Source organism: Schistocerca cancellata, chromosome 2 (assembly GCF_023864275.1).
Source record: "Schistocerca cancellata isolate TAMUIC-IGC-003103 chromosome 2, iqSchCanc2.1, whole genome shotgun sequence".
In the NCBI taxonomy this organism is placed as follows: Eukaryota; Metazoa; Arthropoda; class Insecta; order Orthoptera; family Acrididae; genus Schistocerca; species Schistocerca cancellata.
In genome coordinates, this window is record NC_064627.1 from 476,977,345 (window position 1) to 477,004,197 (window position 26,853).

The window sequence follows — 26,853 nt, forward strand, 5'->3', positions numbered from 1 at the left end:
AACCTTTTGTTTAACCCATCCAGTACCTCACAGTGAAGAGAATATAGCATTTTCAGTTGTTAAATGACTTCTAAAGCCAACTTGTACTTTTGATAGCAAACTGTGTGACATGAAATAATCAATTATCCTTACGTACATAGCCTTTTCAATGACTTTAGCAAACACTGATGGCATTGAAATAGGTGTAAAATTGACTACATTATCCCTTTCTCCCTTTTTATAAAGTGGCTTTACTACTGAGTACTTTAATCATTCAGGAAACTGACCGTTCCTTTAGGAATAATTACAAATATGGCTAAATACAGGGCTAACAGATGCAGCACAGTATTTTAATATTCTGCTAGGCACTCAATGATATCCCTGAGAGGCCTTAGTCATCAGTGATTTAATTATTGACTCAATCTCACCCTTGCTTGTATCACAGAGGAGTATTTCAGACATCAGTCTCCGAAAGAGAGTTATATGATTTCCTGTAGAAACTAAACTTTTATTTAATTCACCAGCAATGCTCAGAAAATGATTGTTAAATGCTGTACATATATCTGATTTATCAAAAACAGGAATATGTTTACCAAGAACTGACTTTATATCGTCAACCTTGTGCTGCTCATCAGGCACTTCCTTCACAACTGACCCTATGGTTTTAATTTTATCCTGTGAATTAGCTATTCTATTTGCATACCACAAACTCTCTTCCTTCCTAACAACATTTTTAAGCACCTTACAGTACTGTTTGTAATGGGTTACTGTACCTTGTTTGTGACTACTTCTAACATTTTGATATAATTCCCACTTTGTTCTACATGATATCCTTATCCAATTAGTCTGCTACCCGGGTTGCCTTTTACTTCTAGCACTCTGTTTAGAATGCTTTGATGGAAAGCAACTCTCAAGGAACATGAGAAATGTGTTAAGGAAAGCATTATATTTGTCATCTATGTTATCGACACTATAAACATCTTGCCACTCTTGTTGCCTGATGAGGTTTAAAAAACTCTCTATTGCTGCTGGATTAACTTTATTACATAGTTTGTAATTATATGTGACATTTGTTTGGGTACAAAAGCCTTTTAGTGTTAAAATTTGTGCCTCGTGGTCTGAACAGTCATTCACCCTTTTACTAACAGAATGCCCTTCTAGTAATGAATAATGAATAAAAATATTGTCTACAATTGTGCTACTGTTCCCCTGCACCCTAGTTGGAGAAAAAACAGCCTGCATCTGATCATTTGAATTTAGGAGATCCACCAACATCCTTTTTCTTGCACCATCATATACAAAATGTATATTGAAGTCGCCACATACAACTAATTTCTTGTACTTCCTATAAAGTGAATCAAGAAATCTCTCTAGCTTGAGCAGAAATGCTCTGAAGTCAGAGTTACAGGACCTATAAACAACAACAACAATTAGAAGTTTAGTTTCACTAAATTCAACTGCCCCTGCACAACATTCAAATATTTGTTCAGTGCAGTGCTGTGATACATCTATGGACTCAAATGGAATACTGTTTTTTTACGTACATGGCCACTCCCACGCCCTGCAAGGAACTCCTTGAAAAACAGCCAGCTGATCTGTATCCTGGTAAAGGAAGCATCTGAACTGACAAACTATATTTTGATGAAATATGCCAATTCTTCTCTACTTGGAGACATGACATCCTCTGAAGGTGAGCCCTTAGTTACAGGGACTTCCTTTATGCAGGTATACCTATCAGCTGATTTCAATATAAAAGTGCAGCTCTAACACCAACTACTACAAGAATTTTTATATTCCCCGTCCCTATCAAGACTGTTCCCTGCCCCACCCACTATCACTACCTGATTCTCCTTCATAAAATTCCTACATAACTTCCCTATGCTGTCAGTCACCTGAGCCAACACTGCACTAAGCTTCACAATGCTGTTGACCTGGTATTCACTCCCCAACACTTCCAGTAACTGCTGGCCCACACCTCTACTGTGCGAACTACCTAGCAGCAGAACTACCTAGCAGCATCACCCTTCACCCTCCTCAACCTCTCTAGTTTCTCCTTTGCGTGCTATAAGTGCACCTGAAGGGCGCAGATTTTGCTCACCTGCTCCTCTATCAACTTATTCCTACTACAGATTCTGCATTGCCAGGAGAGGATCTTGCTAGAATGCACGCTGGCTTCCCCACTGCATTCCCTCCTATAAAAATACTTTGAACAAATCCAACAACATAACCCACTACTTACAAACCTATGACAGAGCCCACATTTCTCACTCAGGGTAAAATTTTACAGTTACTGAAAAAAACTATATGTCTACGTTACCTAAGTTCAGTTACACCAGAACTACACTTCTGGAAATTGAAATAAGAACACCGTGAATTCATTGTCCCAGGAAGGGGAAACGTTATTGACACATTCCTGGGGTCAGATACATCACATGATCACACTGACAGAACCACAGGCACATAGACACAGGCAACAGAGCATGCACAATGTCGGCACTAGTACAGTGTATATCCACCTTTCGCAGCAATGCAGGCTGCTATTCTCCCATGGAGACGATCGTAGAGATGCTGGATGTAGTCCTGTGGAACGGCTTGCCATGCCATTTCCACCTGGCGCCTCAGTTGGACCAGCGTTCGTGCTGGACGTGCAGACCGCGTGAGACGACGCTTCATCCAGTCCCAAACATGCTCAATGGGGGACAGATCCGGAGATCTTGCTGGCCAGGGTAGTTGACTTACACCTTCTAGAGCACGTTGGGTGGCACGGGATACATGCGGACGTGCATCGTCCTGTTGGAACAGCAAGTTCCCTTGCCAGTCTAGGAATGGTAGAACGATGGGTTCGATGACGGTTTGGATGTACCGTGCACTATTCAGTGTCCCCTCGACGATCACCAGTGGTGTACGGCCAGTGTAGGAGATCGCTCCCCACACCATGATGCCGGGTGTGTTGGCCCTGTGTGCCTCGGTTGTATGCAGTCCTGATTGTGGCGCTCACCTGCACGGCGCCAAACACGCATACGACCATCATTGGCACCAAGACAGAAGCGACTCTCATCGCTGAAGACGACACGTCTCCATTCGTCCCTCCATTCACGCCTGTCGCGACACCACTGGAGGCGGGCTGCACGATGTTGGGGCGTGAGTGGAAGACGGCCTAACGGTGTGCAGGACCGTAGCCCAGCTTCATGGAGACGGTTGCGAATGGTCCTCGCCGATACCCCAGGAGCAACAGTGTCCCTAATTTGCTGGGAAGTGGCGGTGCGGTCCCCTACGGCACTGCGTAGGATCCTACGGTCTTGGCGTGCATCCGTGCGTCGCTGCGGTCCGGTCCCAGGTCGACGGGCACGTGCACCTTCCGCCGACCACTGGCGACAACATCGATGTACTGTGGAGACCTCACGCCCCACGTGTTGAGCAATTCGGCGGTACGTCCACCCGGCCTCCCGCATGCCCACTATACGCCCTCGCTCAAAGTCCGTCAACTGCACATACGGTTCACGTCCACACTGTCGCGGCATGCTACCAGTGTTAAAGACTGCGATGGAGCTCCGTATGCCACAGCAAACTGGCTGACACTGACGGCGGCGGTGCACAAATGCTGCGCAGCTAGCGCCATTCGACGGCCAACACCGCGGTTCCTGGTGTGTCCGCTGTGCCGTGCGTGTGATCATTGCTTGTACAGCCCTCTCGCAGTGTCCGGAGCAAGTATGGTGGGTCTGACACACCGGTGTCAATGTGTTCTTTTTTCCATTTCCAGGAGTGTATTTATAGAACTAACAATAGTGGTATTGAAATTCTCTCTCTACTAAGAAAGCAACTACTTGTATTAATACTATTAAGCCACAACTAATCCCAATACCAACTGAACTACACAAAATTATTAGCTAAAACCAAAAATTCAAGTGGCCACTAGAACACTCAACAATGTTAAAACACTGAATGAAAATTTTACTGAAATATTTTACTTGAAACAATAAGAAATGTCAGCTGAAAACTAAAACACAAAATTTACTAAATGACTTCAACACACAGAAAACTCTAAAAAAAACACAATGAGCAAACGTTTCCAAAAGTTTATTAAATTGTTATTTCACCACAAGCAGCATGAAACACCACTGAAAACTATTACATTTAATAACTGTATAACAGTGCATTAATAACTTTGGCAGTACTTAGCTTTATAACCACTACAGCTGCAACTGCACCCCACAAAATGTATACACATTACAATATTAATAGTAACCTCCGGTATTTTTACAGATGATGCATTTATCTTTAATGAAGTACTGTGTGAAAAAAGTTTCATAAATATTCAGTAAGATCTTGAAAAGATTTCAAAATAACATAGTATTCCATGACTATAGTATCAGTGAGTCATGGTTGAAAGTGGTCAACTCACACAAATACATGGGTGTGACATTTTGTATGACTATGAAATGGAATGATCACCTAGGCTTAGTTTTGGATAAAGCAGATGGCAGGCTTTGGTTTACTGGCAGAATACAGCTCTGCTTTCCATATCATTCATATTCTAGTGATGTAACTTCTTTTTGTTACCAGCACTCAAACTGGCTGGTGCCATATTGAAACTGAGTGAGGTGGTGCAGTGGTAATACTCTCAACTCAGATTCAAGAAAACAGTGCTTGAAATTCCTGTCTGACCATCCAGATTTAGGTTTGCTGCAGTTTCCCTAAAATGATAAACAAAATGCTGGAATAGTTCCTCTGAAAATGAGACAGCCAAATTTCTTCTTTCTTCTTCCCTCGTCTAAACTTGTGCCACACCTCTAATGACCTCACCATTGGCAAGCTGTAACCCCAGTGCCGCAACACTGTGACTATGTTCCCTCACTCATAAGAAATGTGAAATCACACCTGTAATTGGCATAACATTCTGTCGGGGACTACAAATTGCACTTCTAAGTAACCAAATCATTAACATTTCATTATTTTCTTTGTGTATCACTCCTGCTACATCTTAGCTAGTATTTGAGTTCTGTTTACTCATATAGAAAGCAGTTTTTGTGTGGGCTTCTAGCTCCAAGGTGAAACCCTTAGACAATTGTATATTACTTTGGTAATAGTTTTACCTCTATCTTTCTATCTTTAGCACATCAACAATAGTGCATTCATAAATACTGTTTCAACTTTGAAAAGGTGTTACTATGTTCTGGATATATGAAATTTAGTCACTATAAGTTCCATCTACTATTATTCATAAGGTGTGTAAAAAGGATTATAGTATTTATCTGCTTGACATCATCACACACATAGAATGAGTGAATATATCAAGGTACAGTTTTTACTAAGTTATATTGGGCAAAGTGGCTAGTTTTCTTATACAGAAAGAATTTTTACCTCTGCAGTGGAGTGTGTGCTGATCTGAAACTTCCTGTGTGACTGGCTGGGAATCAGACCTGGGACCTTTGCCTGATTTTCCACTACAGAGTGAAAATTTATTCTGGAAATTACTTCTCAGGCTGTGGCTAAGCTATCAGCAGAAGAGTATGGTGTACAGTCCTCTCAGTATTGAGCAAAATTGCATAGGTGGGCACACCTGCCGGTTCGAGTATAAATCTGACAGTGCCCAGATGACAGAAGCAAGGAGGTGGTCTCTTTACTCAGGATGCAGACAATGGTACTATCATGTGTCTCCCCAGAATGATTTGCTGAGAGACATGCCTGTCAAATTAACAGCTCAGGAGGTAGCAAAGTTCCACAGGAAATATGTAGTTTGCTCCTTTGGGTGCACAACAGCCGAATGTAGTCACCTAATGGATGGTTTGAAACCACAATCATAATACCATGTACATTATGAATTAATGCCTCTCTTCAAGACAAAACAGATGAGCCTGAAATGTAAGTTTCGAGAGTGTCTTTGACTTTGTGTCCTTCAGCACATAACATTGTTGTCAGCAGTTTTTGGAGGTCTAACACAGCATGAACAGCCAGAAACAAATATTTTCACAAAGTTGTGTTACTGTTGCTATTTGTAGAGTGTAATTTTGTGTTAGTGAGAGGTGGCAATAAATAACTTTAGTTGAAATTTAAACCTGGGCTTGATCTTTCACTCTGTTGATGAGCGCAGAGGGAATGATGGGCAGTGAAATTATATTTGAAGTGGATAAGCTAGCAACAATATTAACTGGTTAGTTTACAAGCCCTTGCCAAATCTTGTTGCATAATTAGTTTAGCAGATGCAGAGCTTGAAGGATGTACCCTTTATCACAAATTTAGAAAAATTATAACTTTCATTGTACTAACAAAGCAAAACAAAAAGGCTCAAAGAACACTAATCTAACTAATCTAATCTAATCTACCGTAAAAACATATTTAATTTTTATTTATGTTTTACTGGAAGTTTTCTGTATTTTGTATATAATTTTAGTAAAAACATCATAAACACAAATTACAATTAAAAACCCATGGCAGCCTGAGGAAAAAGATATTAAGGTAGGTCAATGGAAGTACTACAACTTACACTATGTGATCAAAAATATCTGGACACCTGGCTGAAAATGTCTTACAAGTTCATGGCGCCCTCCATCGGTAATGCTGGAATTCAATATGCTGTTGGCCAACCCTTAGCCTTGATGACAGCTTCCACTCTCACAGGCATACATTCAGTCATGTGCCATAAGTTCAGTCAGGTGCTGGAAGGTTTCTTGGGGAATGGCAGCCCATTCTTCACAGAGTGCTGCACTGAGGTGAGGTATCAATGTAGGTGAGTGAGGCCTGGTATGAAGTTAGCATTCAAGAACATCACAAAGGTGTTCTATAGCATTCAGATTAGGACTCTGTGCAGGCCAGTGCTTTACAGGGATGTTATTGTCATGTAACCACTCCGCCTCAGGCCATGCATTATGAACAGGTGCTCGATTGTGTTGAATGATGTAATTGCCATCCCTAAATTGCTCTTCAACAGTGGGAAGCAAGAAGGTGCTTAAAACATCTATGTAGCTCTTTGCTGTGATGTGCCATGCAAAACAATAAGGGGTGCAAGCCCCCTCCATGAAAAACACGACCACACCGTAACACCACCGCCTCCGAATTTTACAGTTGGCACTACACATGCTGGCAGATGACGTTCACCAGGTATTCGCCATACCCACGTACTGCCATCGGATTGCCACATTGTGTACTATGATTCGTCACTCCACACAACATTTTTCCACTATTCAATCGTCCAATGTTTATGCTCCTTACACCAAGCAAAGCGTTGTTTGGCATTTACTGGCGAGATGTGGGGCTTATAAGCAGCCACTTGACTATGAAATCCAAGTTTTCTCACCTCCACCTAACTGTCATAGTACTTCCAGTTGATCCTGATGCAGTTTGGAATTCCTGTGTGATGGTCTGGATAAATGTCTGTCTATTACACATTACAACCCTCTTCAACTGCCGGCAGTCTCTGTCAGTCAACAGATGAGGTCGGCCCGTACACTTTTGTGCTGTATGTATCCCTTCATGTTTCCACTTCACTATCACATTGGAAACAGTGGACTTAGGGATGTTTAGGAGTGTGGAAATCTCGCTTACAGACATATGACACAAGTGACACCCAATCACCTGACCTCGTTCGAAGTCCATGAGTTCCACGGAGTGCCCCATTCTGCTCTCTTGCAATGTCTAATTATTACTAAGGTCGCTGATATGGAGTACCTGGCAGCAGGTGGCAGCACAACGCACCTAATATGAAAAATGTATATTTATGGGGGGGGGGGGTCCGAATACTTTTGATCAGATAGTGTATATTGCATCTCAGCCTGGCAATCTACCCTCCCTTAGCATATAAGAATGTAATGACCATGTAGTAATTTTAAGTAAATTGTCTTTGTGTCAACATGTATGTTGTTAAGAATCTATAATCTTTAAAATAAGATTGTGGGTGGAGTAATAATAGCAGATAATTTATAAATGCCTAGCAAGATGCACTCTGGGAAGACATTCATGTAATGTAAGATCCTTAGATTTTGTACAGGAGCATGTGATACAAGATCTTTCATGAATTACTTGAAACATTGTACCTTTTATTGTTTAATTTTATACTCACAATTGTTTTTATTCGTTTCACAGTTCTTACTCATTATCAAAATGCTATTTGGAACAATTGAATGTTCTGTAAATCATCAAGTTAGGTGTACTATTTCATTTGCAAGTTCATGAAACTGGATAATTTGTAATTCTGTGTACACACGTTTCCATTCCATTTCAAACAATAATTTCAAATCCAAGAAGATAATAATGTACTAATGTAATACAGTTTACATATGCAGATCACAAAATTACTGAATAGAAAAACACTACCTATTGTTGTTACAGTTATTCAAATTGTAAACAGTCCAGTGGTTAATAATCTTTAACGTGGTTTTCAAGGTATGTGATTGTATCAAATAATGTAACTTTAGTACTGAAATCTCTGTAAATATTAATAATCACAATAATTAAGCACTTAAGCAGAAATTTGCACATTCCATTAAAAAAACTATGTAAGAAAACATACAATGTTGAATAGCTTCTTAATTATGAAACTTTCTGTTTTCTTGAATATGCAGGTACCCATTATAACATTACAAAAGCATTACTACTAATATTGAATATGTCATCACTGACCCATTTGGATAGTTACATGTGTCAGCACGCCACTTCCAGGATTTGAGGATGTGCACCTACCCCGAACTGAATCTGCATCGAGGATTAACGACGAGGGCCATTGTATGCCGGCCTGCCTGTCTGTGGCTTTTAAATGACTTACCACATCCAGCTAGGTGTGTATCAGATTGATACCCAAGTCCTTCTTCAATTACATGACTCACAAACATTTTGAAAAATTCTCCACTCTTTCACATGAGATAACATTACACACAGACAGATGGGGTATACAAATTTTGTCTCTTGGGCGAGGGACTGTGACCAAAAGCCATCTGACTACCCTCTGTCACTATCACAGTCAAATCCAGATTAACTTCCTAGGCCCCTGAAGATGCAGGAAAAAGTCACAAAACAGAAGAATGAATTTTTTTCAATGGTTCTTGGGTGTTCTGTCATGTCAAATTGTCGAAAGCCAATGATATTTCAGCGGACAACCATTCCCGCCATCATCAGGTGGTGCTGATGGAATGAAGTGTCTGCTGTGGACTCATGGTATTCATATCTTCTGCTACAGCCCCACACCATACATTGTTGTGGGGCCACGTGCAGCTGCCACGGTGGAGGGGAGAGTACCAATCGCATTCTGCCCACTGTCCTTGTTGCATCTCAAATCCAGGTGTCACATTTTGCTTTGATGGAGTATAATATTGCTTCCAGTACCTTGCTCAGATGGAATCCAGTGTCCCTGTTGCTTAAATTATCAGTCACACAAATTTAAATTCCTTCTTTGAAAATGCAGTCCCAAAATTTATTAGTGGTGGCCAGGACTCTTGTTCTCTGGTAGTTCATTTTATGTCCATTTTCAATGCAGCAGTCTGCTAGTCCAGACTTGTTGGGCTGCAGTAAGCAGGTGTGACACTTACGTTTATACAGTAAGCTCTTCAGTTGTTCCTATCATTTGTCCAATGTAAGTCTTTGTGCATTAACACAGAACTCAGTACACCACCATCTTTTGGAGACCCAGGTCACCTTTCATTGTTCCTAATAAAGCTGATGTTTTGGCTGGTGGGCAGGAAACTGGCATTATATGGTGTTTTGCAGTAGTCTGCCAATATTTGATGATATATTGTCTGCAAATGGTATGAAAGCAGTCTTATTATCTTCTGCTTCTGTGTTTTAATCTTCTGTGTTATTCTTGGGACTCTTGCACTGCAGAGGTATCCATATCTGTTGGTGCTATATCCATTCTTGTTGAACACAGATTCCAGGTGCTGTAGCTCTGCACTCAGACTTTGTCTGAGGCGGAAATGCCCTGTGTACTAGAGTGTTAAACTCACTGTTCTTCTGTGAGGGATGGTTGCAGCTGGAGACAAGGAGATAAAAATCCGTTAGAATTGGCTAACAGTATACATTGTGGGTAAGGAAGCCATTGGGCCTATGCTGAACTAGGACTATGTATGGATGTTCTAAGAAATTATGTAGTTTTTTGGGTCTATGTAGCCAAATGACAAAAGTGTCATCAACATACTGAAAGAAACAAGCAGGTTGTAGTTCAGTAGTATCCAGTGCTCTATCCTTGAAGTACTCCATGAACAGATTTGCTACAACTGGCACCAAGGATCGGCTCATAGTACTGTCCATTGAAAACAGTATAAGAATGGCAGAACATGTCTAAAGCACTACATCATCTCAGGGCCGAACTTTTCACTGATTCGTTTTATGAAGTCTTCCAGAGGGTCTTAAGTGAAAAGTGAGATGACATCAAAGCTGATCATCATGTCAGACTCCCAGAGCCTTAGCTTCTATAGCCAGCAGATGAATTCACTTGAGTATCATATGTGTGGGGATTTTCCAGTGTGAGGGCCCAAGAGATAAGCCAGATGCCTCACCAAGGAATATGTTGGTGCCCTAATTTTGTTCACTATTGGTCACATGCCTTCTGTTTGGGTCTTTGACAGGCCCTACACTTTGAGTTGTACAGCAGTGTGATGGAAAAGTGATTTGGTGATGTCATCAGTGAGCACCCGATTCTTTAAGAGGGCAGAAGTGATTTCCTGCATTTTCTTGGTTGAATCTGCTGATATTTTCATGTATGCTGGATCACCCAGAAGCTCTAGCTCATAATAGTTGCACTGGAGGAGAACCACAGCATTTCTCTTATCGGTTGGAAGGAAAACAATTTCTGTGTCTTCTCTGAGGATGTAAAGTGCTGTCCTCTCAGTTTTGGAGATGTTGCTTCATGGTGGACTGGGTTGTTTAGAATTTGCCAGGTTTCCTGATCCTTGGATACCCTGCTCCACAGTGTTAACAATCTCAGTGGATGGAAGAGATATAGTTGTTGGTTCAAAATTGAGTCCATTCTCCAGTAGTGCCTTTGCTGTGCCATCCATTGGTGTTCCCATGATACTGATCACAGTGCATCTGTTCACACCATCTTCTTTTGACTGTATAGCTGGAAACTGAGAAAACTTGGTGATTTGTCTCTCAGCTGGTTTCTTCTACATAAAATCCAATTGGGCCAAGCTGCACCATTGACACATTCCCATGAATCTGTAGAGAGTATAGAGGATATCTGCAAAGAAAGCATTAAGAGCTTTCTGGTGCTAATATTGAGCTATCATTGAGTGAAGCGAATCCTTTTCCTGACCAAGACCAGGCTGGCTCTTCATTTGATGTGGTAAGCTGCAAGGGTATGGGTGTGAGGCACCACTTTGGTGATTGTAGGAATGACCTTCAATCTGCCCCGGTCAGGGAAAGGATGTGCTTGACTCAATGACAGTTCGGTGGTAATGCCAGAGAGCTCTTGATACTTCATCTGCAGATTATCTCTATACTCTCTGCAGATTCATGGGAGTGGGTTGATAGTCATCTGGGCCCAGTCAGATTGGACATACAAGAAATCAACTGAGATACATATTGCAAAGATTTCTCTATTTCCAGCTGAGCAGTTGCAAGAAGATGCAAAAAATAGGTGCACTGTGATCAATGTCACATGAAAACCACTGGATGATGCACTAACAGCAACACTGGAGAGAGAGCTGAATTTTGAACCAACATATACATATCACAGAGATTGTGAGCACTGTGGAGCAGGCTATCCAATGAGTACCAAGAGATAGAACACAGGAAATTCATTGGAAACCTGCAGAATTCTCACCAGCTCAGCTCCATCACGAGGCAACATCAGGGTCGGCGTGGTTACAATGGTTTTGGCAGGTTAATTTAAAGGGGTGGCCAGATGCCCTTCCTGCCACCACCTCATAGCCCCCAGTATGGAATCAGTGTACCCCAGCTGTCTGCATCTAGTGTAAACCATGAAATAGTGCGGAAGTGTTACAAATGTCTGTGTTGTGTAACTGAGGCAGGGTGTGGGGACCAGCTCAGTATTTACCAAGCAGGATGTGGAAAACCGCCCAAAAACCACATCCAGGCTGGCCAGCACACCGGCTCACGTCATTAATCCGCCAGGCGGATTCGATCCGGGGCCGGCCGCCTACCCGAGTCCAAGAAGCAGCGCATTAGCGCTCTCGACTGACCTGGCAGGTTCAGTCTTGCTTCCATTATTGATTGCAATATCAGAATTGCCCCCCGGTGCCTTTTCCTTTCCTAAAGCCAAACTGATCATCATCTAACAGGTCCTCAATTTTCTTTTCCATTCTTATGTGTATTATTCTTGTTACCAACATGGATGCATGAGCTATTCAGCTGATTGTGTGATAATTCATGCACTCACCAGCTTTTGCTACCTTCACATTTATGTAGATGATGTTTTTCTGAAAGTCTGATGGTACGTTGCCAATTTCATATGTTCCACACGCAAATGTGAGTAGTCAGTTGCCACTTGCCCCAATGATTTTAGAAATTCTGATGGAATGTTATCAATCCCTTCTCTCTTACTTGATCTTAAGTCATCCAACATTCTAATATTAGCTCAACTATCTTTTCCCTGTTGACTCCTGTTTCTTCTTCTATCACATCATCAAACAAGGCCTCCCCCTAACAAAGGCCTTCAATGTACTCTTTCCATGTATCCAATCTCTCCTTTGCATTTAACGGTGGAACTCCTATTGCACTCTTAATGTTACCACTCTTTTGTTTAATTTCACTGAAAGTTATTTTGACTTTTCTATATGCTGAGTCAGTCCTTCTAACAATCATTTTTTTATTTCTTCATATTTTTCATGTAGGCATTTCATCTTGTCTTCCCTGCACTTCTGGTTTATTTCATTTCTAAGGGACTTGTACTTATGGATTCCTTAATTCCCTGAACACTTTTGTACTTCCTTTTTTTTGTTAATCAACTGAAGTATTTCTTCTGTTACCCACAGTTTCTTCACAGTTACCTTTCTTGTACCTGTGTTTTTGTTTCCAAATTCTGTAACTGCCCTTTTTACTGATGTCCACTTCTCTTCAGCTGAACTGCCTACAGATCTACTTGTCATTGAAGTACCTACAGTCTCAGAGAACTGCAAGTGTTTTCTCTCATTCCTTAGTACTTCCATAACCTAGTTCTTTGCACATAGATTCTTCCTGACTAGTCTCTTAACACTAGAAGGACTGAGGGGCCAAATTGGCCCCTTTTCGACCTTTTCACTTGTTTTATGAGCAAACCATAAGTTCAACTGACTTGATATTTTGTGACTTTTCATCAGTCATATGAAATATTAACCACCGCATTTTGGAGTGTCCGATTTTTATTAGGTTGTGAAAGATGAAGCTTACCACTAGAAGGACGGGGGGGGGGGGGGGGGGGGGGGGGGGCAATTTGGCCCCTCCAACATTTCTCTGTATTTAGAGGCTACTTCTTTGCAAATACTGCATATGAAATCACATCAACTGTTGTCCCTTTGTTGTTCAAATATGCGACAACAATGTCATTCACTCCAGCACTGATTGTTGGTTAGTTGACACAAGGATTTCAGTTATTGTCTGTTGTGACAGTATTTGAGAGTCGTCCCTGCAGTCATGAGCTACGAATACAAGAAGCAGCTAACAGACGCTGAAATACTAGTAGAACTGAGAAAAATAGAAGATGAAAGTTCCGGTGAAGAATTTGAATTTTCCGACAGCGATTAGGACAATGAAGAAAGTGTAGTAGTTCCAGTGTGTGCAGATGAAGAATGTGATTCATCCAACAAATGTGATGGTGTAACAGGGTGTATACATGGACAAGGAAAAAAAATTCCCGGATTTCCCGGTTGAAAATACACTTTTTCCATGTTAAGTGACAGTATACTCTTCCTCGGCACAGTGAAACTCATCAGTCCTATGGTTTTATATGTGGGAGTAGAATTTCCCGAAACTCAGAGGGGGGGAAAACACGTTTTGAAAGACCTTTGATGTGCAGCAACATGTACGCTGCATATTTTCGTATTACGAAGGTATAAATTTGAATTCCACCGAACACCGCATGTTACTTTCCGAAACATTGAAATCGAGATTGCGATGCGCTTTTGTAAGACAGTCATAGCTCCTGTCCTGTGATCTCCCCAGCTGATGACAGCATAGGACATGTGATGTAGTCAGCCAATAGCAGGATCACTCATAAGTAGCGCGAACACACAAGTAAGAAAAGTTAATGGTTTAAATTAATTCAATTCAATTTATTAGCGTCCTTGTAGTACATCATCAAAATGACATAGCATTTACATATAATATTGGTCTCTAAGATTAATAAGCTGGAAGAGAAGCTAAGCTTCCACATATAATGTTGATCTTTTTGCGCATGTTACACTTTAAGCTACATCACACAAATGTGCCACTAAAAAGACGTAAATGTCTGATCTTTTGGGCTCGAAATTCTTCTAAATGGTCATCCTCAAAGAGTTGATTTTTAAATGAGAGTCAAACGTTTTGTGATTTAAGAAATTCATCGTACATTCTCGCACATAGTTCATCTTGCGTAAAAGGAAATCTGCTTTGAATGTAATGCTTTTCAAACCACCATTCGCAATATTTCCCCGCGACCTGTTAGAAATAGGTTCATTTCAGCAGTTGCAAGAGAACATCAAATAACAAGCGTCACCGCGCTTGCGCAGCTACGATGACGCAGAAAGCCCATATGTTCGTACGTGTAAAACATTAAATGATCTTACATATGGCATAAAAGAAACAAGGTATCAGATGATACTTAAAGAGCGTCGGAATTTCGCGAACCATACTAAAACGCATAATTCGGCTTAAAATGCACATTCGTATGTAAATTTTCTTGGAGTAGCAGTACTGTATTATCCCATGTTTGGTTCTTTATTATGGCACAATGCCATACGTGCACTTGAAATGCAGCGAACAGTTGAAACTAGCCAATAGTGTGAAATTGAACACTTTGTTTGAAATAAATTGACTGCCTCAGCAGAAAAGATTAACTTTAAGCCAAATCTCTTTACCAAACCGGCAAAAATAACTTCATTGTTCTGTCAGAAAGGTGGAAATAAAATCTGAAACTAATAACATATTTTAGGCTTCTGTAATTATGCGAACGTATTTTAATTCATTTGATAGCTCCCGGCCATGAAATTCCATTTTGTTATCATTTAACGTGAGAGCAATAAACGAAGAGGAAACAACAAAATCACTAAACGTAAACACAGGTCACGTGGACGCTCCCCACCTCAACTCAGACTGCTCTGTGCATCAGCTCCGGATTTACTATATTTCCGAACCGAGGCAATATTAAGTAGTGGCGCCCAGCCAGACTTCTGTAACCAGAAGCGGGAGAAGGTACTACTCATACGTGTCTCAACTGCGCATTCTGAAGAGCCCGCTCGCGACAGCTCAAACGAATCTAATTTAAACAGTTGTCACGTCACGCTCATCAGAGGCAGTTTGTTGTTATAAAGCATTGCATAGTCTTCCTAAAGCCTTTGACACACTTCCCTGTTGGCAAACGCTTGTATAAGCACTGTTTTATTGTTGTATATAGTGCATTTCCTTTGCAACTTAAGTTTTATTATTTTCGTTTTCTTTTTTCTCTCGTTCATGTTTTGTTGCTGCAGTATTATTCTGCAATAGCGGAATACAGTAATATCCTTTGTTAGATTATTGGTTCTTACCAGTCAAAACCCCAAAAATTTAACTGAAAACTAAAACAATGAAAAATTCCCGGGTTTTTCCCGGTATTCTCCCGGATGAAAAAATTCCCGGATTTTTCCCGGATCTCCCGGTTGTCCCGGGTCATATACACCCTGTGTAAACACAGCCCAGGACAGTTTTCCGCTAAATTTAGGGGAAAATGAAGCTTCTACATCCAGCATGCCTTCTGATGTTCCAAATTCTAGCTCTATAAGAACAACAACCTGGACAATATTTGCTTCCCCCGGAAGTCAGTCGAAAACTGATACTGGGCAACCTACTGAAGAAAAAGAAACAGCAAAAGATGGGACTGTGTGGAAAATTGTATCAGTGGGTTCTAATACAGGTCAGTAATATTTCTGCTCTTTGTGTAGAGTTTTAGTTTGTAAAATTACAAGAACAGATATACTCATGTATCAGTACATTACATGTTCTGAAAATACTGTTCTTTTTTCATATGTTTTCAGATTGTTTACAAAGTCATAACATTTTGCGGGAGAGCTCAGGACCAACATCATATGTTAAAAGGAAAATTCAAAGTGGGAAACTTCTTAGTGCTTGGCGGTTAATTTTCAGTGCTTCCATGATGCGCCACATCAAGCACTGTACTGAAGCTGAGGCTCGTCATCGAACACAAGACGATTCCTGGACAGTAGACACTGAACAACTGGATGCTTTTGTTGCCATAATGTATGCAAGAGGAGTGTATGGGGCAAAGAATTTTCCTCTCAAAAGCCTATGGTCAACAATATGGGGTCCTTCGTTTTTCAGACAAACTATAGGACGAAACAGAGTTATCGAAATAATGAAGTATATGAGGTTTGACACCAAGTCCATTAGATCTGAATGCCTCAAGGCTGACAAATTTGCTTTTGTCTCAGATACTGGGAAAGCTTTCATAGAAAACAGTGTGTCATGCTATAAAGCAGAACCTTATCTCACAGTTGATGAACAACTTTTGCCGTCTAAAACAAGATGCCCATTTACATAATATATTTCAAGCAAGCCAGATAAGTTTGGCATAAAATTCTGGTTACTTGCAGGTGTTTCTAGTAAATACATACTGAATGGATTCCCATACACTGGTGCTGATCCCCTTCGACCAGCTGACCAAGGTGTAGGTGAAAATGTTGTTCTTAGGCTTATGGGACCATACTTAGACAAAAGTTTGAATGTCACTACCGACAGTTACTTTAATTCACTAAGCCTTGCAAACCATCTGAGGGCAGCATCCACAACTTTAGCAGGTACTTTGAAGTGTAATCGAAGGGAGGTACCTCCTGCTGCAAACACCAGAAAACAGCCACTGCACTCGACTATTGTGTATAAAAATTATGATGGAACAACACTAACAGTTTATTGAGGGAAAACAAATAAGAATGTCTTGATACTGAGTTCACTTCACTCTCACGTATCCCTGTCCGATAGTCAGAAGGAGACTCCTGAAACAGTGCATTTCTACAATGAAACAAAATTTGGGGTCGACGTTGTCGAGCAAATGACAAGGATGTACTCCACAAAAGCCGGTACAAGACATTGGCCAATGCATGTATTTTACAACATTCTTGATTTGGCTGCCATAAATTCCTGGGTGTTGTATAAGGAAGTGACTAGTATGCGACTTAGCAGGCAGAAGTATGTTTTCAATTTGTGTGAAGAGCTTTGAGCACAGTATGTATCGTCAAGAAATAAAGAGCCAGACCAGGATCATGCAGATACTAAAGGTGGACCACAGAGAACAGCAAAGAAAGATAAGTGTAAAATTCATACCTAATGTAAAGGAAACCATACTGCTACTGTTTGTTCAAGTTGTGAGAAAGCAGTATGTGGTAAATGTGAGAAGAGAAGACGAGTGTGGTGCGACAAGTGCAGCAGCAAACAGCAGTGAACTACAGTGGAGAGAGAGAGAGAGAGAGAGAGAGAGAGTGTGTGTGTGTGTGTGTGTGTGTGTGTGTGTGTGTGTGTGTGTGTGTGTGTGTTACATTCCATTACCTGTCACAATCTGATCAAATAAACAAAAATAAACATGGGGCAAATTTGGCCCTGTCGGTCCTTGTAGGTAGTAGCCTGCTTGCGGTCCTCCTAGTGTTAAACTTCAGACTACTCTTCAGCATTACTAAATTGTGTCTGAGTTTATAGCTCCTGGGTATGCCTTACACTCCAATATTTGATTTTGGAATCTCTGCCTGACCCTAATGTAATCTAACTGGAATCTTCCTGTTTCTCCTAACCTTTTCCAAGAATTTTTCCTCCTTTTGTGATTCTTAAACAGAGTATTCTCTGTTATTGCTTGAAATTTATTGCACAACTTAATTAGCCTTTCTCCTCTCTCATTCCCACTACCAGACCCACATTCTCCCATAACCCTTTCTCCTACTTCTGCACCTACAACCGCATTCTAGTCTCCCATGAGTGTTAGATTTCCATCTCCCTTTATATACTGAATTATCCTTTTGATACTTTCTCTACCTCTTCATCTTCTGCTTGCAACATTGGCATGTATAACCCAACTATTGTTGGTGGTGTTAATTTGCTGTTGATTCTGAGGTGAACAACCCTATCACTGAACTGTTCACAGTAACTCACTCTCTGCCCTATTTTCCTACTTATACTGAATTTGTGATATCCACACCATGCAGTAGCATGCTCCATTACTCGCGCCCGAGAAACTCATCTTTGGCTGTACTTCTCCATGCATGGCCCATTGCTGGCATCGCGGGCCATCTTCATGCAAGCATGCTTCAAGCCACAGGGATCGACAACCCAGAACACACACTGACTGACCACCCAGAATATATAGCGAACTCAGCTGCTTGGAGCCTTATTTAATGCTGCCACCAACATCTACAAGCCAGTTCTCATTATTCTGTGTTTTGCTCCACAACTTGGAATAGCTACATTGCCGTGGACCGTTTGGTCTCTTGGACCAGTACACCTTCTCCTCGATGTTGGCTTGGCTGCGCTCTGGACTTAAATCTGATTGCCATATTGGACTTGGATTTCCACATTCACTAGGCTTACTAGACAATGGACTTGTGATTTTCACTGTAATTCCACATTCCACTTGCAGTTCCTGGATGTTGATATAACCACCATCAATTTATATTATTTTTCACCTACTACTTTGCACTTGGGGATGAAATTATTTGTATCAGTGTTGTGCTAATAAACTGTAGAGCCATGATATATTTATTGCGTTATTCCTGGTTATAATACAATAAAATGGTGACAAGTCAGCAATTATCTACATTGGAAGCTGTACTCATGCAACTTAATCAGAAGGACGAGAACCAGAAGCTGCTACTGAACACCCTCCTGCCACTTCTTCAAGGCTTACTGGAGGGTTGCAAAGCCTACGAATCAAGATTACTGGAGCATTTCCATGTATTCAACTTAACTGATGCCATCCTCATGAAATCTTTGTTTTCATCTTGGTCAAAACCTGACATTTACTTACTGCTGTACAAACTGGCCCCCTCATCTAAACCTTCAGAGCTCACCTTTTCAAATATTTGTTCATTGCTGACTAAATATTGCCAGCAGCATACCCATGTTATTTCATCCTGGGTAGCCTTTTACCAATGCAGAACCAGCCAAACCAGACTCATAGAGAATGAGCTGTGGAGTTGCAAGGCTTAGGGCAGAAAAGTCATTTCATACCCCTAAAAGTAAGGAGTCCTATGCAGAAGAAGCAGTCAGGGACATGATAGTCCAAAGTACTCCAGATAGGGATTTCTGGCATGAGGCACTTCAACTCAAAGACCCATCATTAGGGAAAGTTTTGGACTTAGCACAGAGTTTCAGAATCAAATGAGCAGCAGGTAAGAAGCTAGAGTTGTGGGTTGATGTAGCAACCATTAACCTATCTGATCCAGAAGCCAATGGCCACATCAGTGGACATAGCAGCAGTACAGGTGGGACGCCATATCATTATCCAATGTTTAAAAAACATCAATCCAAAGATTATCCTGACAGATGGGCCTACTGCCAAAAATGTTTTTCCAACAGCCATTTAGTTCTGTATGTCAGAAGTTCCATCAGGCAAGAAAACCTCCTCTCAAACAGATGGATGTTAATATGGTAGTTGCTATACACCATCAAGAAACCTCCAATAAGCTTTTCGTAGAAGTTAAAATTACAGAGAAACCAGTTCAATTACAAGTAGACACAGTGCAGCCACGAGCACCCTGAATTATGCTATCTATTTGAAACTTGAAGCTCCTCCCTTGCAAGAAACAAAGAGACAACTAATGGCATATAATAAACATACCATTTCAGTATGTGGTCAAGTCGAACTGGCAATGACATATCATAATGTCACCCACCACATTACCTTCTTAGTCGTTAACAGTGATTCAGCTGAAAACTTGTTGGACTCTTTTTCAGAAATTTGGATTTTCAATAGACAATTCTGTGAATTTAGTCTCCGAAGATGTTCTGTACTCAGACCTAGAGAGACATTGCAAGGATTATGAGGACTTGTCCACCTCAGAACTTGAGGATTTTCAGGTGCACATCGCACTGACATGTAATGCATGGTAATGGTACTTTCCAGCCTGTGGCGTTCCATTAGTTCTCAAACAAAGGAAGAGTTCAATCACCTAATTGCAACTGGAGCTGTACAACCTATTCCTTCTAATCAATGGGCTACCCCATTAGTCATAGTGCAAAAGCCATCGGGGAAGATCTGCCTGTGGGGCAATTTTAAAGTAACCGTCAACATTCAACCAGGGACTGAGACATACCCCATTCCAAAACAGGAAGAATTATGGTCCAAATTAGAAGTGGAAACTTCTTCTCTAAAACATACCTAGCAGGTGCATACCTCCAACTTCCTCTTGATGCAAAAGCTCAACAGTTTCTTGCCATATGGGCTGTGCAGTTTGAAATGCCTAATGTTTGGTTTAGCAAGTACCCTCGCCATTTTTCAGTGGTTTTTGGAACAATTAGTACTCAAAGTGAATTGGTGCATTAACTAATTAGATGACATCATTGTCACAGGGGGAACCACAGATGAACACCTTCTCAATCTGAAATCTTTATTTAGTGTCTTAAGGGAGGCTTGCCTAAAATGCAGAAAAGAAAATTGTCATTTTTTAAACCTGAGACTGAGTACCTCAGCCACATCATTTCCAGCTCTGTCATTTGTCCACTGGACAAACATGTTGAAACCATTATCAAACTCCCCCGAACAACACCACTTATGCAGCTTCATTCCTTTTGCTTACACTGCTTCATTCCTTTCTGGAGAAGTTATCATACTGCGGAAAGTTCTTACCCCCAGCAACAACAGACACTACCCCCTTGTGCCAATTATGTAAAAAAGGGGTGCCTTTCCAGTGGACACCAGCTTACCAGCTTGTGAGTATTCCTTCCATTGATTGAAATCCCAGTTGTTGATGGCCCCAGGCCTTACACAATTTGATCCAACAAAGCATATAGTCATTGCAACAGACATGTCCCTGGCACACAGGGAAGCAATGGCTCTGCACACCCTTTGGCCTATGCATCAAAAATATTGACTGACACACAATGCAGGTACTCCCAAGTAGAAAATTAATTGCTGGCCATCATCTTCACATTAAAGAAATTCCATGCTTTTGTGTATGGCACTACTCGTAAGTGTTGCCTCATCATGGATCATAAACCACTGATCTCCTTATTCAATCAAGCAGCAAAAATTCCAGACCGGACTGCCCACTGCCTCCACAGCTGGACTTTATTTTTGGCATGCTACCAGTATGAGATTCACTTCTGCAAAACAACTGAGCATGCAAATGCTGATGTCCTCTGCCACCTCCCATGGGGACGTGATCCAGAGTTTGACAAAGAAAACATTCTGTGTTTTCACATCAACAAAGAAGCATAAGCCACCAATGGATTCTTTGCTGTTAACAGCTCCCAGGGAAGCAGAAGGAACTGGTAACAATGAGGTCCTCTAACAAGTCTGCAATAACATACTTCATGGGTGGCCCTAACGGCAACCCCCCAGGGCTTCCACTGCATTATGTAAGTTCTTTAGTGTCTGCCATCAACTCATGACGATTGATGAACTAATTCTGCTCATTTATGACAAGGGACACACATGGGTAGTCATTCCTCATTCTTTACATCAGCATGTCCTGTGACTGTTGCACCATGGTCACTGGGGGGGGTATCCCGAATGAAACTCCTGGCTCATAGGTTCTCTTACTGGCTAGGCATGAACTAGAAGATTAAACAACTCACCATTCCTCATTCCTTACATCAGTATGTCCTGTGACTATTGCACCATGGTCACTGGATTGGGGGGAGAGGGGGGGGGGGAGATTAAACAACTCACCTGAACATGTACATCCTGCCAAAGCCAGTAGGCAGTCCCATGACATTCATTTGCTTCTTGGCCACCATGTGCTTACTCTTGGAAACAATTACATTTTGATTTTGCTGGGCCAGTGCTTAACACCCTCTTCTTGATAGTCATTGACACTTCCTCTGGATTTCCATACATTGTCTGATGCAATGCCATGTCAAGCACCAACACCATCACAGCCCAAGAAAAAATGATTGCAGTTGAAGGTCTACCGGAAGTGCTCATAACTGACAATGGTCCACAATTTCGTAGCGAGGAGTTTCATGCTTTCTGTGCCCAGCATGGCGTTTGCCACTTTCCAACACCCTCCCTTCCATCTGCAATGTAATGGAGAAGCTGAGAGGATGGTCTGCACGTTCAAAAAACTCATATAAAGAAATACCTCCAGGATCAATCCACCGAGGCATCACTAACTCTCTCTCTCTCTCTCTCTCTTTTAGCAGCTATAGATCCATGCCCATGAGGGACAAAGATCCAGCAGAAATTCTCCATGGGCAGCAACCCCAAACCCTCTTGAGCCTGCTCATGCTGATGCCATGGCCAGCTACACCACTGCCCACTTCCAAGTTCCACCCTGGCACCCTGGTGTTCATGAAAGGATTTGGCCAGCAAACAACTTGGATTACAGGAACAATTATCCAGTACTGGGACCAGAAAGTCTTCAGGATGCAGCTTCCAGACCAGGAGGTTCTGTGACATGCCAATCAACTTCGTCCCCAACTCGTTTCCCAACAATCTATTTCTTTCCCCCCTCTCCTCAGCAAACTTTGACGTTCCACATCCTGACTCGTAGAACATTCTTATTTTGTTATTTATTTAATCTTTTTCTCATTGTCACCTCCACTGGCAATCTCTTACAGAGATCTGAATGCAGGACTAGTCTGGAATCTTTTGCCTATGGAGAGATCATCACGGCACTTTTCAATTACAGGCCACATGTCATGTGGATAAATATTATGTGTCGTTAATACAGTGGTTTCCATTGCCTTTTGCATCCTCATCCTGTCGATCATTGCTGATTCTTCCTCTTTTTAGGGACAGATACAGATTTCCTGTGCCTTGTCTCTCCAGCCACTTACCACTCCCCACATTCCCAATATCTGGCCACAAAGGAGCACTCCTCTCGTGACCCTGTAGCACCCAGGACTGGAGCAACTGAATTACATTCTTTCAAATGATAGAGCATTGCAATTAGTTATTCTTTTCTTGCAGGTTTTATTCAGCAACTCTAGGTTTCAGCTAGTGCCTAGCCATTATCAGTGCACCATTCCATAGTATCAATACATTTTCTAGTTCATTGTCCCCCTGTTGTTTGGGTTTCTGTCACAGTTCATTCAAGACTACTCTACTAGCCTGAAAAAAAGGGGGCTAACATACTAGAAGATGCATTGATGCTATGAAATGGAGCACTGATAATGGCTAGGTACTAGTCAAAATCTAGAGCTGCTGAATAACACTTCCAAGAAAAGGATGACTGATTGCAGTGCTCTATCATTTAAAAGTCATATCACAGTCATTCGGTGCATCCATGTTCTTAATGGAAGGTAACTTGATGAATTATATTCTCTGTCAGGGTTGTGACTGGCTCTCATCATGCCCTGAAACGAGGAATACCCCACCCACTATCCTTCCCACACCTCCCAGAATGGTATTCTGCCACCCACCAAACCAACATAATATCCTTGTCCATCCCTACTCTACCCCTGTTCCAAACTCCTTGCTTCATGGCTCAGAGGCCTAAACGAAATACTTGTCCCATATATCCTCCCAACATCACTTATTCCAGTCTGGTCACATGGATCACCTATCATATCAAAGTCGGGCATACCTGTGAAAGTGGTCATGTGATACATGAACTAAACTGCAACCACTCTGCTGCTTCTACATGGATATGACAACCAACAAGTTGTCTCTCTACATTAACGGCCACCATCAAACTGTGGCCAAGAGACAACTGGACACCAAGTTGCTGTACATGCTGCCCAACACAACATGCTTACCTTTAATGACTGCTTAAAAGTCTCTGCCATCTGGATCCTTTCTGTCAGCACCAGCTTTTCTGAACTGCACAATTGGGAACTCTCCCCACAATTGTAGTGCTTCAAGAACTTTGGGGTAAATTCTAGAAACACTCGGCTCTCCACAGTCTTGAACACCTGATATTTTAATGATGAGGGTGAGAGAGCCTTTTTACTGTGCCACACATACCTGTGTGTGCAGGAGAGACAGCTGTCACGAGAAGCCAGGAGATGCGTCAGATGAGTGGCCCCGACAAGTGGTTACCAGCAGCCCCTTGGAATTTATATCAAAAAGTCAAAGAGTGTTTGTATAATATTCTGTGGTTTGTGGTGTCATGAGGATTGTTACAGAGACAGATGAAGTGTGTATTGTATAGATACTCTTACTTCATGTCTTGGCTCTGCATGGGGCAGCATGTATGTAATTGTTGATTATGACATTTGTCTTGAAACCAATTGGCTTGCTGGAGCTTGTACAGAATAATTGTTACTTTGGGGACGAGAGTTGAAAATATATTGTTGTTGAACTGCAAAGATTCTACGAGTACATGATTTATTTCAAGAATAGAGAGTTGGTTAATATTATTCCCTTTAACCTGATACAGTCTTCGGAGAAGAATTAAACAGTGAGAGTGACGTAACTGATGACCCAAAGAAGAGGGTCGGCTGCACGCACAACATATGAGTCACTTGGAAGAGAGATGTGAGTCATGCAACCCAACACAGCACTGTCTCTTGTCATCCCAGAAAGCATCAGAACATGGTGACCAAGTGACAAGGATAATTGTAAGCCAAAAATGGGAAGAAGATATTTGAGTTGCCATAGCAACCAAGCATAGCAAGACTGAGAAACTGTTTCAAGTAATTGCGTTGTGTTTATTGAACCAAAGGAAGAAAGTTGCAAATGCAACACAATATAAGACGCGAGAAGCTAATAATGTCAAAAGAATGGAGGGAAGATCTCAACTTTTTGTTTAAGAAGATTTGGGTGTAGGGAGGAAGCAATTCTCACACACGCAATAACTAGCCACCAACATCGATGCAGTAACCAGCCAACGCCGATGTAGTAACCAGCTGCCGACACCAGTGCAGTAACCCACCACCGTTACTGACTGCAATGGCTGCCATTCACTGTTGCTGATTTTGCGTCTGCTCGCTGATGCTGATGCCGCTACCAAGGTGCGATGCTGCCAGCGCCTGTGCTATTCACCGGTGTCAATTCTACACCTCGCTCGCCGACGCAGCATAAAACTCTATGTAAATTTACATATGTCTGCCTGTGTCTGTATATTTACGGATGGATGTGTGTGTGTGTGTGTGTGTGTGTGTGTGTGTGTGTGTGTGTGTGTGTGTGCGGGGGTGTATACCTGACCTTTTTTTCCCCTATGGTAAGTTTTTCTGCTCCCAGGACTGGAATGGCTCCTTACCCTCTCCCTTAAAACCCACATCCTTTCGTCTTTTCCTCTCCTTCCCTCTTTCTGGATGAACCAACCAGGGGTTGCAAAAGCTTGAATATTTGTGTGCGTGTTTGCGTTTTTTATTGTGTCTATCAACATACCAGCGCTTTCTCGTTTGGTAAGTTAAAGCTTTTTTGTTTTTTATATATATGTTTTTCCCATGTGGAATGTTTCCATAAAACAAAGGTGCTGTGATTTACCAAACGAGAAAGTGCTGGTAGATAGACACAACAAAAAACACACAAACACACACACAAATTTCAGGCGGTTTGTTTGGCCAAAAGCTTTCTTTGACAGTCTTCTTGTTGTGCCCATATGCGACTCAGCTCTCTGCTATATGGTGAGTAGCAGCTATCCCTTAATAAAATTGTCATTATTCCATGCTGGATTTTCCATTGCAGTCTTTTTCTTGTTCCTGTCTGTGGCACCATCTATATGGTGAGAAGCAATCTATTCTTTTCATAATATCAAAAGTAATATAAGCTGAACATAAAGCCCAAGTGCATAAACACAAATAATCAACATGTGCTAAAGAGTAAAATATTAATCCTCAGCAGGAATATAGTGCCCTGAATGCTTTATACAAACCTGGAATGTTGGTGATAAATAGAAATCTTGATCAATTGGAAATGGCATCTTGTAGTTCATATTATGTATCAGTTTATACCGCTTAGTCCTCACTGCCCTCATTGGATAATACATGGTGACTTCATGATGTGAATGACTTGCAAAAATGGGTCTGTCAGTTTCTGGTGGCTCTGGAGAAAACAAATATAATATATTTACATGAATAAAATTCATAACAATGGATGACTCTCTGTAGGCTAAGTAATTGTGAGGAATATACAAAGTTAATAAAGATTTTTACACTTATCTCTCTTCTAACAGGAGACAAGGCTACAGGTAAATGCAGGATGCAAATATCTGTATCTGTAGAACAGAGTTTTATATTGTGAAATGAAGTAGGAGAAAGAAGAAGTTGACTACAATCTATAATAAGAATTCATGTGATGTCCAGAAAGAGACAAATTCACTATTCCACAATTTCTTTCAATACGAGGTCATTACATCATCACTACATCTGAACTTGCTGTAAATTCTATATGAGAAGGAAACAGGGTCTCTGCACTGAAGGAATATAAAAATAAGGTGCTAGTACAATCTGAGTTTGCCTCACTTTAAAAACATTGAATAATCTGAAAGAAGACCAAAATCAGTGCAATAAATGCTACAGAAATTAGGACAGATGCTCAACCACCACATCAGCCAAGGAACATGAATGCAATAAGTCACTAACATATGCTCTGGACTTATTGAAGACTCTGGCAGCTCAAGAAATCAGTAATAATCTAGCTGATAATATTTGTATCATAAATAATAT

General features: G+C 41.3%; 1 protein-coding gene across 1 annotated transcript in view; it reads right to left on the reverse strand.

The window, feature by feature from the left end:
* Nucleotides 1-26,853, reverse strand: part of LOC126161997 (N-sulphoglucosamine sulphohydrolase) — a 119,524-nt gene that overhangs the window by 19,816 nt on the left and 72,855 nt on the right. The window contains exon 8 of the mRNA XM_049918200.1: nt 26,061-26,230. Within this exon, the coding sequence (XP_049774157.1) occupies nt 26,061-26,230 (170 nt within the window). The remainder of the gene's footprint in view (nt 1-26,060; nt 26,231-26,853) is intronic.